At 37.0% G+C, this 13,994-nt stretch overlaps 2 protein-coding genes across 5 annotated transcripts in view; one reads left to right on the plus strand and one right to left on the minus strand.

Moving 5' to 3' along the window:
* FGF14 (fibroblast growth factor 14) overlaps positions 1 to 5,896 on the plus strand; it is a 411,362-nt gene extending 405,466 nt beyond the window's left edge. For all 4 annotated transcript variants that reach the window (XM_075491948.1, XM_075491951.1, XM_075491950.1 and 1 more), the window contains 2 exons: positions 2,980 to 3,178; positions 5,760 to 5,896. In XM_075491948.1, coding sequence (XP_075348063.1) covers positions 2,980 to 3,178; positions 5,760 to 5,896 — 336 coding nt within the window. The remainder of the gene's footprint in view (positions 1 to 2,979; positions 3,179 to 5,759) is intronic.
* Positions 5,897 to 13,749: 7,853 nt separating this feature from the next.
* The window catches only part of ITGBL1 (integrin subunit beta like 1), a 148,263-nt gene continuing 148,018 nt past the window's right edge, over positions 13,750 to 13,994 (minus strand). Inside the window, exon 11 of the mRNA XM_075526281.1 lies at positions 13,750 to 13,841. Coding sequence (XP_075382396.1) covers positions 13,750 to 13,841 — 92 coding nt within the window. The remainder of the gene's footprint in view (positions 13,842 to 13,994) is intronic.

Genomic DNA, 13,994 nt, shown 5'->3' on the forward strand with positions numbered 1-13,994 from the left:
CAGAAACAGCATTTTAGGTGTCATGGCTGCTTTACTGGAGAAAATATAGGTACTTACAGCTTTTCAGCCAGCTGAGATGGTGTCTGAGGCAAGGCTTTAGACATCACTCTTACAGATACTCAGTTTCCACCCGAGCCCCAGGGAAGGTACCCATTTCAGACGTCCCTTTCTGAGTAATTCTTTCCTCAGAGGAACCGGTGGGTGCAGTTCAGCGTAGTCACCGTCAGGTGCCTTATTTTCATTCATGACTACTCTCCACGTCGGTGGAACTATTAGCCTGCTTTAATGTAACATATATTTAAGTGACTTTTTGCCTGAGAGTTTATCCCAGGCAGAATTGCATCCTAATATACTGAGTGAATGCAAAGCTATCCAAAGCTGTTACGCTACCCAGACATCTGGAGTAGGACAGCTGCAGTACTTTCGGGCAGAATACAGTATTGAGGTTTGGCTCTTCCTCGTATGCCAAAAAAAATTAGCAGACTATTACTATGCTTTTCATAACTAAAAAATAGTAATGATGCCAGTTCATCCAGTCTATCAGTCTGCATCCCAGGAGCAGCCAAGTAAGTGTGTTGACATCATCCATTTTTTTGACTTAGTAAAGTAAATACCTGCTGCTTCATATGCTGTGCACTGTCAGAAACACTACTGTACGTGCCAAAGGAATGAGAAGGAGCCAGGTCTGATTCAGAGGTGAGATATGATTTGAAGGAATCTTGTTTCAGTATCCTAATGGATATTGTTTGGGAAAACACACCAGTAGCATTTACGGGCAGCCAACCATCTCTAGTACGGAGGAGCATGGAATGACAAACAGCTTTTGTTTATAGCAAGAAGTGGGTATTGGCTAAGAAGTAGTGTTTATGGTAATTGAGCTTTACAAGGAAGTAAAACTTAGTGGGGAACACAGGGGGTAGCATTTGCAGTGAAGCAGGTAATAAGGAGAGCTGTGTAGGCATTTCCTGATTAGCATCTGCTGTTTCAACAGCCGAGGAACATGACTCGCATCTAAATGCTTGTGCTAGGCTTTAACAGGCATTCCCTCTAGCATGCTAGCCTGCCTTCTGGTTTTATTTTGAGTTTCCTTGAGTCCTACTGTGGTTTGAAATCAGTGGAGGAGAAAGGAGAGTAACACAAACAACAGATGTCTTAAAGGCTTGGAACAGAGAGAGAAAAATCCCCATGGCAAAGGAGAAGGTGCAGTTAAGGTATTTCCTGTCATTAGTTCTCGGTGCCTCTAGTACAGACTGTATGTGTATTTCTGCATGTGTATATAAATACAGCTGTGCACACAGGTGCTAAAGAAGTGGTAGTGCAAAAAGGTGGCCATTGCACACGTCACAGAATATTTTTTGCATCCTGTAAATGAGCGTGACCTATAGACACTAAGTGTACTTGCTCACAGAGGCAAAGCACCCTATTTTAGGGCAGGCTCACAAATGATTTCCCAGCTGCTGCAGCAACTGCTTTTAGTCTGTTGCTGGATAAAATACACTAATTCTTTTTATCTGAGGTTAAAAGTTACTTCATGATTGAGAAAGCTAATAGTATGCCTGGTATCCGTCGAGACAGCTCTGCCTACAGGTGGTAACTTAAGCCGTGGCAATACAAATACTGGGTACCCCATAACATTAGGAGAACTTGGTTGTGCACGAAGTGACATTTAGTGCAGATTCAGAAAAGTACTTCAGCTGTGCTTTCTGGTATGGAGAACTGTCTCTTTAAGGACTTTGATTTCCAGAAAGGAAATCTGTGACAGAAACAGCTGTGAAATTCTTACAATATCTAGGCAGCTGGGGATGGCATAGAGACCCTGAAAACAGGTTACTTGCTGAGTGTTAACTCAGTACTGCATGGGGCCAGGAGCAAAAAGAAATGAAAAAAAAAAAAAAAAGAAAAGAAAAATACTGTGAATGGAGAATTGAAAATATATGACATTTCCAGATTTTTACTTCTTGGGAAAGATAACTGAAATAAATATGAAAAAAGAGGATTCAGGGCTGAGAACTTTGTGCTCTGAAAGCTTAGCAAGCTACCTTCCACTTTCCCACATCTACCTCCTCCTTTTATGTTTTATATCTTCCACAGGTTTCAGCAGGTGGGTCCAAAGACAGAAAATCACATTCACACAGATTGCTATTTTCTTGTGATGTTTTAAATGGAATTTTATTTGCTTATTAACTTGCTGGGTTTTTTCCAAAGGATTTTGGTAAAATCTGTCTCAATATATGTTCACACTGTTTATTTTATTACTGTTAGTTGTCTTATTAAAAAAATATATATATTTAAATTACTATTTGGCTACTGGGCTACAGAAGTTTGTGCTTAGTTTAACCTTAGTAAAGAGTTTAGGACAACTGCTCTGTTACTGAATGTGACTTCTGAAAAACATTCCAGTTTTGGGATGAATGCTGAGGATGTCAGTAGGAATTATTTTTCTTTGTACATAAATTTGTACATCAAAATAGTGTTCTCCTGTGGTGTTTCAGGCCATGTGGACTCTAGGAAATTATATATATTTTAATATGTTGGTAGCAGCATTTTTTAAGCATCAAATTTTAGTCATTATAAACCATAGAGGGAGTTTGTTGCATTTAGTATGTTAAAACGGAACAACTGTTTTCTCATTAGTGCTATTTTGGCATAGACTTTCTTAATCTTTACAAGGATATCCTATCAGAAAAATAAGCACAATAATAATTATGCCTGTATTTTAAATAGTGGTTTTGTGCCTGTGTCGTTTCCTGCCTACTTTGAAAATATACCGTCCCTGTTGCACAGATGGGAAAACAGAGGCATCCATGGGAGGTGAAATAACTTCACCTGGAGGTCATCTAGAGGAAGACAGATCTCCTGGTCTCAAAGCAGAACCTCATTATAAATCGTGTATTAAACTTATCAAGAGGTATTTGTAAGTTAACAAAACAGAAGCTGCACTTTAGAGATATCATTTAACATTTACTTTTCCTCCCACAGGAACTTTTTACACCGGAGTGCAAATTCAAGGAGTCTGTTTTTGAAAATTATTATGTAATCTACTCATCCATGCTCTACAGACAACAGGAGTCCGGGAGGGCCTGGTTCTTGGGGCTGAACAAAGAAGGGCAGGTCATGAAAGGAAACAGAGTGAAGAAAACAAAACCAGCAGCTCATTTTCTACCCAAGCCATTGGAAGGTAAGGTTCAGTCCATCGCTGGCAGATCCTCCTATAAATCTCACAAGAAGAAGAGGGAACGGTTTCTAAAATACCCTTTGTGAATGTGCGTGCCCCACACAGGGACCATTCCAAATGACAGTCCCCAGGATTCATGGAGCGGTTTTGTGCTTTGGCATAGTGATGCTAGAAAGGGCATATGTAAAAACATTTTTTCCAGGGATTAAGAGGTCATTTTGCAAGAAAAGAAATCTTTTGTGGAAGTGCATTGTGCTGTTTTTAAAATATTCTCTGGGTAGGGACAAAAGCTGTTGTGAGTCTTGCAGTGAGAAAATAGTCCTTTCATTAAGCAGAATGAAATAATGGATATTGTAGGATAATTGGGAGTTATAAAGGGAATGAATGAAATGTCAGCATTTCAAAGTAAAAGCTTTCTAATACAAAACACAAAGGTCTCTTTATAAAATAAATCATACTGTATTACTTAGCCAGTTGATGTAATGCACATAACTTGTGTAAGTTGGCCTTTAAACCAAGATAGAAGCAAATAAAAGTCATACTAACCTTACACACTAAAATGATGTCACACGTTCTCTGAAAAACACATTCATTTATATCTTGGAACTTTGGGGTTATCCTATATATTTTGCAGGCCTTTATAAACCTATGCTGCTTTCTGCTTCTTGTCCTGATGGCACTCCAGGTTTCATTGATATTATTGCTACACATAGCCTCAGTCATTCCGAAAATTATCTCATTACTCAGTATCTGAAAACACACACCTGAGTAATGCTTTAGTTAGCAGTCCCATTTCTTTTAACATTTTAACTTAAAATTTTTGATTAAAGGATCAGTTTGTTAAATGTTTTAGAGTTTCATCATAAGGAAAGAATCTGAATAATCCTATGTCTTAACTTGAACTCAGGTTGATGCCTTCATGCTTCCCTTGTCTTGCAAAAGCTTACTGTATTTTCATGAGCTCTCAGCAATATTGACACTTTATATGTCAATCCCTTTATATTAAATTGTAGGGAGGGAAAGCCAGCACATTTTTAAAAGCAACATCAATTCATAGGGATTAGGAAAGAAGTGACTTTTTTCATTAATGTTTGGATGGTCAGACTCTATCAAAATAGCTGAGTCAAGGCTTAGAAGTAACTTGCTTTACATTGCCCATGAGAATCATCAAATATGACAGCTCTGCTATATAATTTCTTACTTTATAGTTCCATGTCATGTTATTCAACTTAATATTTTTGTAGGTCATGGTGTTATTTCATCAAGCTCTTTTAATTAATCAGCAAAGTGTCCTAAACACAGTTATGGGGACACTCGGAAGACAGTGATCATAACCAGCCTTATGTACTCTGGACGTTTAATTTCAGACTTTCAGAAGCCATAAAACGATTTAGATTATGTCATTGGAAATGTTAGAACAAGTATTTGATTAGTTAATGATGCTGTGGGGCCCTTCATATTTATTATGAAACTTCACACCATTGAAGATCAAGGTCAGTACTTTGATGCTCCTGCCTCCTACTCTAATTAGACAAGGGATGAAGGGATTGTGCTCTCTATGGCTGCGCACAGCCAGTCCCGACATCGTAGTGTGATGATTAATTCCTTTGACTGCTTTGACATCTCTTTTAACGTTGCTCTGATATAAATAAATGCTAGTGAAGTTAGGTATAAGTGGAAATATTACCTGATTCAGTGGCATGGAAAATGAAATTGAATTATCCAGGAGCATTAATCATTAAGGCAGCTTAATGCTGGAACTGTGTAATTGAACACATGTATTTTCCTCAAAGGATTTAAAGTGGTTAGATAGGGACTGAAGCCCAGGGGCAAACTTTTAATTCCTCTAAGAATTCAGTTAATAGTTTAATTTGGAGTTTTCTGCATTTCTACATTCAGTGGAGATCAGTGGCTACTGCATACATTTTTGGAAAGGAGGAGGGAAAAAAACCCAAACCTCTTGTGTACTCTCTGCAGCATGTCCTGGACATTTCTTCAGTACACACCTGGAGAGATCATGGCCAAGCTCCTCAGATTTGGGAGACAGATGTACAAATAACTTTGTAGAACTGGACCTAGGCCTAGTCTTGCAACGTAGGACTAAAAAAGAACACTTAAGTCTAGACAACTGTATCGTATGATCCCATTTGTGAAACACCATCTGTCTTATCATATTTTACTTCTAAAAACTTGCAGAATATTTATTTAAGGAGTGTATATATATATATACATATATGTGTGTGTAATATATATGTACATTTTAGCATATCTGCCTCATGCAAGGACAGAACAGTAGTTTTTCATTTCCAAGGCTTCTATAGTTTCCATTAAACAAGCAAGCATACAGTTTCCTACTGTGTTTTTAAGTCAGACACAGAAGAAGTGAGAAATTTGGAGGGTCAAGCAAAGCTATCAGTCATGCAAAACAAGTGTCTGTCAAAGTAAATAGTTTCCCTTGCATGCAAGAGGAACATGGATTATATTACAGTATCAGCTATTGTAGAAAATTAATCCCATTTGAGATGAGCTCTTAAACGAGATACATTCTTAAAAATGTCTCTCCTTTCCTCTTTTCTCCCTGCAGTTGCCATGTATCGAGAACCATCTTTGCATGATATTGGAGAAACAGTGCCAAAGGCTGGGGTAACTCCAAGTAAAAGCACAAGTGCATCTGCAATAATGAATGGCGGCAAACCAGTTAACAAGAGTAAGACGACATAGCCAGATCCTCACAGGTGTTGTGACTTACTGAGTCCCGAGCACAGTTGAGCGATTTATCCTTGCCGGACTTCCCCTCTGCAGTGTCTGTGGATCAGCTTGCGGCAAGTCACGGACTTGCCCGTTGCTGTCTCTGAACTGAGTTGTTGCAAGCGGATAAATCTCAACATGTAGCTCCACCCACAACAAGAAGACACCTGGAGGAACCAGCTAAACTCAGACCATGGAATGCCCTACCAGATATTGGAATGCCTTTTTAATATCTTTTCTGTGACTGTGACACTTCATGTGAATGACATACTTCACAAGTACACTTGATACCTTGCCTGCTGACAATTGCCCATAATCCCTTTTTGAGTCCAGTTTCAGCAAAATCCATGTGTTTAAGTTCTATTTTGTAGCACACAAATAATCAAGTAATTTCTAGTTAGATGCTGTAAACCTGTGCTATTATGGATTTCTCTTCTTCCCTTTTTTATAAGGCTGCTCGCTCCACTGTCTGTGACCTTTTGCAGGGATTGTGTTTCTCTATAACTTAAGTGTTGCTGGTGGCTTAGTTTTGAAAGCAATCAGGGAATCAGGAAGCCTTCAAAAATCTATTATTACAAATTATATCTATAAAGAATAGGATTGTTGTCTCTGGCTTACAATATTGATTAAATGTGAATACTCTTTAGTAACAGATACTGTGCTTCTGAGGTTGGCATTATAGTGGAGGGAAGAGTGTCAAACACAACCAACAGGAAGTTTTCTGAAACGAGTGTTTGGCATCCCCCTATAGTTTCTTTTTGTGTGTGTGTTTTATACATATCACAGGCTTACTGGTAATGGTAACATTTGCCTTGCCCAGCGAGCAAGACCCACTCATTTTTGGGAAAGTGGGTCCAAAGAATTTTGTAGGCCTTGTAGGCCTGAATTAAGGCTCATTTTTCATCTACTAAATCTTCATTGTTTGAAAAACAACCACCACCAATAACAAAAAAATAAGACTAACCAGAATTGCGCTACCTAAATCCATTTCAAATATAATCCTTTCCTGTTTTTAAGGAACTGAACTTAATGCCACTGTTATTTTTGGCTGAATCCCACACCTACTTAGCAAAGCATGGGCAAGGATGTTGTTGTGTTCTTTTTTGCAGCACCAATGCAAGGGGTAGTTACAAATTATAGTTTAATATTTCTGGTGTTTTAAAAAAAAAGTTTTAAAACTGGACATATTACAAAACTTTATTTTTATTTTTAGCTGAGCATGCAAAGTCCGGTCCTATGTATCTCACCGATATCCCAGTACGTACGTCCACCCAGCTTCCTAGGATAATATGCCCACCAAATTGCTAGATTGAAGGTGCCTTGCCTTGATCTCTGTATACTGTACTTTCTCCTACATGAACCTAGAAGAAATCAGAAACATTATAAAATTGAAGCCTTGGATCATATTACCAGAAACACGATCACCACTTTGAGTTTGTCACTTGTGAACAATTAAACCAATGTTGGGGGGGGAGGGGGAAGATTTAGACAACGCCACAGAGATGCCACTGAAGTGTTGCACACTTAGTCACAGACTTTCAGAAGACTAAAAATATGGGTGCTCCCTGTATGCTTAAGAAGGTATTTGTTTCTCAGAAAGGGCAACAAGGACCAAACTGTACCTCAGTCTGGAAAACTGTGTGGCAACACTCTCTTGGCCTCTTGCTGTTACCTTGATATTTAAAGACAAAAAAAGAAAAAAGGAAAACATCCATTCCTTTCTTAGCATTGTATTTCTGGCAATTTGTTTTATCACCTCTTTGTGCTGAAGTCCCTAACAGAGACCGCTGGTTATTTCAAACTCCCTGTCTGCTCAGCTGAACAACTGATTCAGCCTGAATGAACTCTTCATGCTAGTTTTCAAATGTGTTCTGGTTTTATAAGCAACATTTTAGTGCACTTTTCAAGCAGGCTACTGTAAAGCTGCTAAATTCTAGATGAACTTTTTTTTTTTTCTGTAGGCCAGACTTCCTTGTTTATACATGTGATATGAGAACAGCAAGCTAACACTTGATATTGGGTCTTTCTAGGGAGTGAATGAGTTAAGCATGAAGCCCACTATCCATGTAGAGAAAAAAAATACAAACCTGCTCTAATACTGTGATAAAAATGCAAAGAAACATTGACTTAGACTGTGCCCTTGCCTGCTAGCACTAAATATGTGTGTGTGGGAAAACCAACACTTTATTAAAAACTGTGGTGCACCCTTCTCATCCCATCTGGTCCAGTGGGATTTGTGCACCATCCCTGAGAAAACAAAATAAAACCAAAGCAACTCACATGGTGAGCTGGGGGCTTGCTGTGCATCTGGAGGACCCATGGGAGGCAGCACCCTTGCCGTTTTACTATCTGCTGGGTCCCAGAGGAGCCCCCAGGCTTTCCTACAATTATAAGAGGAGCACTTCACAGTAATTTGAGTAAAGTAATACAGCTGAAGGCTCATTCTCTTTCTCTCTCACCTGAATTTCATAAGAGTTCATGAGGAGGGAATACATGTGTTCATGTTCCATCCAGCTGTCATTTTACTCTCCCAGTGTAAGAGCCTGGGGAGAAACAGGGCTGGAGACCTGGCTGAGCCATGCAAGGAGGTTCTGGTTCATGGCCTGATGCTACATAAGTATTGTTTTCAACATTAAACTTTTGATTCTGGGTAATTATGATCTGCGAACCAGTTTGCGGGGGCTACAATTAAGGCCAGATTTAATTTTTGTAAGCAGTTAGTACATACTGGAAATACAGCATTTTTAAAATTATTTTTTGTTTTTGTTTCTATGGGCTAAATCCATATGTGTGTTTAATCCAATGAATAGACGTCCTAAAAAATATTTTTTCTACAATCTGTTCAAACATAGCAAAGGGGTCTTTGTGCTTTGTTTTGTCCCTTTAATTTTGTCTCTTGTCTCATCTGTTGCATGGGAAGAGGATGGCAAGGATGAACTGCATGTAGTAGGTTGTGTCTATCAAAGAACTGTTGGTCTGTATTACTAAATTTACATACATATATGCAAAGAGTTTGTCTGCATTGTACAGTTTCTGTTTATTCTTATTTGTTGTATACACAGATTCAACATGATGAATAAAACATTTATACGAAGGCATACCAGAAAACAACAAAAAAGTTTATGTAAGAAGTAGACTGTGCAAAACATCATTGCACTGGCCACAGGATGGTGAAACTTCATGTAAATAGGTTGGCAAACTCCGTTCTCCCCTTTTACCATGCCAAAGAAAATTTTAGCTCCTTAATATAATACCTCTCTTGCTGTTCTCTAGGATGAGACTTCACCACTTTCTTCCCTCTAAAATTAATTTTGCTGTTAAGTGAAAGCTTTTCAACTGTCTGTTACTACTAAAGTACTGTATAGTAAACCTGATGGAATCAATTTGTATTTACAGATTGGGTTTTTTGTACCTACATGTCCAGCTGTCTGTGAATCTGCAGCGTTCCAGATCTTTTGCATGCTTGCTTTGTATTTTGTTCTTCTTCTGGGTTTTATCTAATCTCTGAGAGACTGTTTGCACAGCAATCCAACCTCATCTTACCATTTCATATGTTAACACTGCACATTAGTCATTATCTCTTTCCTTTTTTTTTAATCTGTATTTCAGCTACAGTTCTATTTGGCAAAATCAGTTGCACGTGCAGAGTTTTAGAAATCCAGTTTTAAGCAGATATGAACTACTTCAACAAAGCACCGTTTTGTTGGACTTCAAAAATTTTATAAATACACAAGAATCCTTATGAGATTGCTCACATGACAGAGCCTATAGAAAGGTGTCTATAGCTTTTAAGTGTTTTGTAGTTCACATAACACAGCTTTTGCTTAATTTGCTGGGGTTTTTAGCCACTCTCAAAAAATTTTTTAATATACTGTCATTCTCATAAACTTTAACTTGTGTAGAGTCAGGTTGGTTCTTAACAAACCCTCCCCCCCCCCCCCCCCCCCCAAATATAAAGCAATTCACTTTGACTATGGTACATACCTGAAACAACACTAAGAACTCTGACTTTTTATATATATATTGGGAAACTTTTTCTCTTGGTTTAAAACCACTGTAAGCAACGAGGTATGAAAGCAGGTAGTTTGGTCCATGCATTAAAAGTGTGTCTTGATGATCCATCTGTTTATTGGTATAAAGAAGAAATTATTCAGCTCCATTCAAATGGGAATGCAAGTAAAATTAGACTAAGTAAGGAGGTTATCTTTCTTTTAAATGCCCCTGTAGATAAACTCATATTCTGTGCAATGCATTTTAAAATGTCTAATAACGGGTGGGGTGGCTGATGATTAATGCAAATGCTATGACTTATTTTTAAAGATGTAATAAAATTTTTGTTCTATTACCTAGTCACAGAAATATTCAACTTAGCTTTCTTCATCCCAGTATCATTTAGCTGTATCATTTAGCTACCAAGTGAGATGTCATTCTGTAAAGAAGCAAGGGCAGTGCATCAGGAATGTCAGAGCAGGTACATGATTAAATGTTCATCTACGTGTTTCTAAAAGAGAGTATGGCCAGGGGAAAAAGGATCACGTAGGTTAATAATTTATACAGGCAAATCAATCCACAGCTATTTTATAGGTGATATTACAGATATGTTATATACAATAGGCACAATCCTGCAAGTCTATTGTAGAAGCATTCGGCACACTTCTGGATTGTGTTCTTTCTCTCATAAGAAGAAAGCAAGGCTATAGTATCTTTTGTTTATAAGGTTTATCAATCTAGCCAGTATGAAATCCCCATTTATCTGATTTGTTTTTACCACCTAGAATTAACTGCCTTTTGCCACAGGCCTGGAAGCAAGTTTTTACAGTCACTAGGTATGAAGAATCAAGCAGTATGTTTCACTCCCTTACCCCTCTTCCTGCTTTTACAGTTTACGTATCTGGAATTCCCGTCAGAGGGAATGAGGTGTAAAATCACAATTTATTAATACAGCTATTATTTTCACATATGTGGGATAATAATCTTATTCCTTCCAATCTCATTTTTCTAGAGAGGAAATGAGCCACAAACCAGATCTGCTGGGAGTTCTATCACCAGTTACCTCAGCATGAAGAGCAGGGGGAATGTTCAAGCAACATTATAAGAAACAGAATAAAAATTGGAAAGGCATTTATGTATACATTATATTTTTAGTAGTCTTAGTTAATACTTTAAGGTTTATAGCGATAGCACCATTTTGTTTGATAATTTACATTTTAATGAACCACTGACAGTAGCTGTCTTAGAATATTCTAATATTTTTCCATATGTACCTTAACAAACAACTTGGATAGCCATAGCATTTCAAAAAGTGTTATGTAATCCATCCAGTAGCCAAAATGTTGGAGTTGATTGTTTTTTTAAAAAAAATTCTAACTAGAAATCAGAATCATCTTACACTCTTTAAGTATGTAAATTTAAAATGAAAGCAAGTTACAAAGTAAAATGCATCAAATATCACATTGCAACCCTCTAAAGAATTGTTCTTTTGTCTATGAATAAGAGTACTGAAATACCACGGCTGATCTTCAGGATATATAAATCTGCTTATCATGCCATGAAACAAGTCAAAAGCATCTACTGAACTTAGATAAGAGTTTTGATAATCTAGTATTTTCTTATTACAGTACTAAATACAAATGGAAAGAAATCAAGGAAAACTTTGTATGTTTCATTGTTTACACTCTGATTCAGCAGACGAATGTATATGCGAAAAAACACAGATTATAAGATGATTCAGGTCAGCGGTATTCATAAATATAAATAAAACCAACAATCTGTGCTCTCCAGACACCAGGGTTGACAAAATGCATATATGATAAAATTTAAGAAAATATTCCTGTTAAGCTCTACAGAGTTTAAGGGTTATAAGTATAAAATAGAAAATATAATTTCAAGATGAATTTTACTTTGAAGATTCTTTATACTGTATCAATACATTTTAGCACTCTGCCTGATATTTTGGTTATCTAAAAAGAGAGCAGCTAGCAGCTTTGGGACGTATGTCTTGTTATTTATCTGCGTAACTTCTATATAAGTTATGCATGGATGTTTGGTGATTATGCTCCCTGAGAACATGGGTTTCACAAGCTTCATTTTTAGAAAGAAAGAATCCAGGTTAAAGAAAAAAATTAGGTAAGAGAAAGAGCAAGCTACATGGGAAGGGGGAATAATAAAAGTGATTAAATAAATTCATTCAAATTTTTTGCATTCTATTACATTTTGTGTACCATTGTATTTTCCTGTTTCAAAATTGTCCTTTCTAAAAGAAAACTAATTTCTAGACTAATAATGGAAATGCTTTTTTTGGTTGATATATAGTTCCCTTATTTCTGAGTCATGTACCTCTTCAAAAATCAGGACCTTGGCACCTAAATCACAATGTTACAGTTTGGTATTAAAAAGAAATATTTTCCAACCATTTAAGCAGTTTCTTGCTCAATCATGGTTTCACAAAATGTAAACACTTTTGAAACTAAAATGTATGTATCTTTTTTTGCTCTACAGAATTCAAGGGCTGCCAAATCTACATGTACAAAAAAATAAGAGACTCTCATGTAAATAAGTTAGGGAAGTCCCAATAGTTGTGCATCGTTCATAACTCAATGTGAATTTCACACTGAGCAGCATTTCACCATTGGAAAATAAAAATAAAATTTTTGTTCATACCACTGCTTTGTTTGTATTTACTGTATTAAAACTTTAATTACTTTGTTGCCATTGTCTGAACATCTTTGGCTGAGACCAAGCTACTGCATAGAATAGCTGACTTTTCAAGTCAGTTGACCTTCAGACTCCCCACTTCTATAAAAGCAGTTAAATTCAATGAATACCATGTGTGACAGTGCAATCTGTTCCAAACAGTGATTTCTAATAGCATACAGAACTGTCATCCTAAAAGTTATTAGTATAACAAATTTTCATTTGCTTTACTTTTAAGAGGACTAGGCAACTGTACATACATAGAACAGTGTGATGAAAGTACATGAGTTGCAGGATACATATTCAGAATAGGTAATCATACATTTATATATTTATTAGTTTCATTCCTTATACTCCTATAGGTTATGTATTTGAAAGTATCATAGTATGTAGACTAGATAACGAACTTACTGACACATTTTAACCACAGAAACTAAGAAGTTCTCTTGTGGACAAGGGCCTGTTCAAACATTTTGGGTCTTCAGTTTATGGTTGTCAGGTAATTGGACCTCAGTTATAGAAACACAATTCTTTGACCAAATAAAAGATCATTACTATTTTGTTAACCTTCTTTACAGCTTTTCTCAGCTTATGAGCTGATGCATAATCAGGATTGTTAGAAAGAAAAAAGAGCCAAACAATGTATTTGTCAAACACCATAAAATTAATCAAATTGATTATTTGACAAACATTCAAGTAGTGCTAGTCTTCTACAGGAATATTGTTGCATACTGATATGGAGAGGTGACAACCAAGTAAATAATGTTAAAAGAAAAGGCTTTCTTACACCTTTTCCAAAGGTTGCTTAAGAAATAGGCATTACGGGTGTAATCTCAGCCCCACGGAATTTACCAAAAAAACTCTGGAGAAGTGCCACAGGACTAGTATTTTATGACTTCACCTTTTAGAGCTTGGACTGTCCTGCTCCAAAGGCATTTTTAATTTTTTTCTTTTAGTTTTGTCATGCATTTCTTTAAGGAGCAGGCCCTCAAATGAGTGTTCTAAAGTATTTACATCCATGTACGTGTGCGTGCATGCACACCCACACCCACACACTGAGTACTTCTGAAATTAAATGTTCTAGCAGCCTAAAAAAAATAAACAAAAACCTCCTCAGGCTTTGATGTCCTTTGTTAAGGGTATTCTCTCCCCAGCCAGATTTCACAAGCATTTCCATTCCATCCTTCCCAGCACTCACAGTTTCCACAGCTACACACACCATTGCCTAGAAGAGAATGAATAAAGGGCAATTATCATAACTGAAATGTACTACATTAAAATGTGTTTTATGGGAAGTAAAAAGCCATGCTAAAGTAGTTGCGTTGTTCCTTTATTGTTCCCCACACCCCTTTTTTGTCTTTGGAAGGAAGCAATTACT

This window comes from Mycteria americana, chromosome 1 (assembly GCF_035582795.1).
Source record: "Mycteria americana isolate JAX WOST 10 ecotype Jacksonville Zoo and Gardens chromosome 1, USCA_MyAme_1.0, whole genome shotgun sequence".
NCBI lineage: Eukaryota > Metazoa > Chordata > Aves > Ciconiiformes > Ciconiidae > Mycteria > Mycteria americana.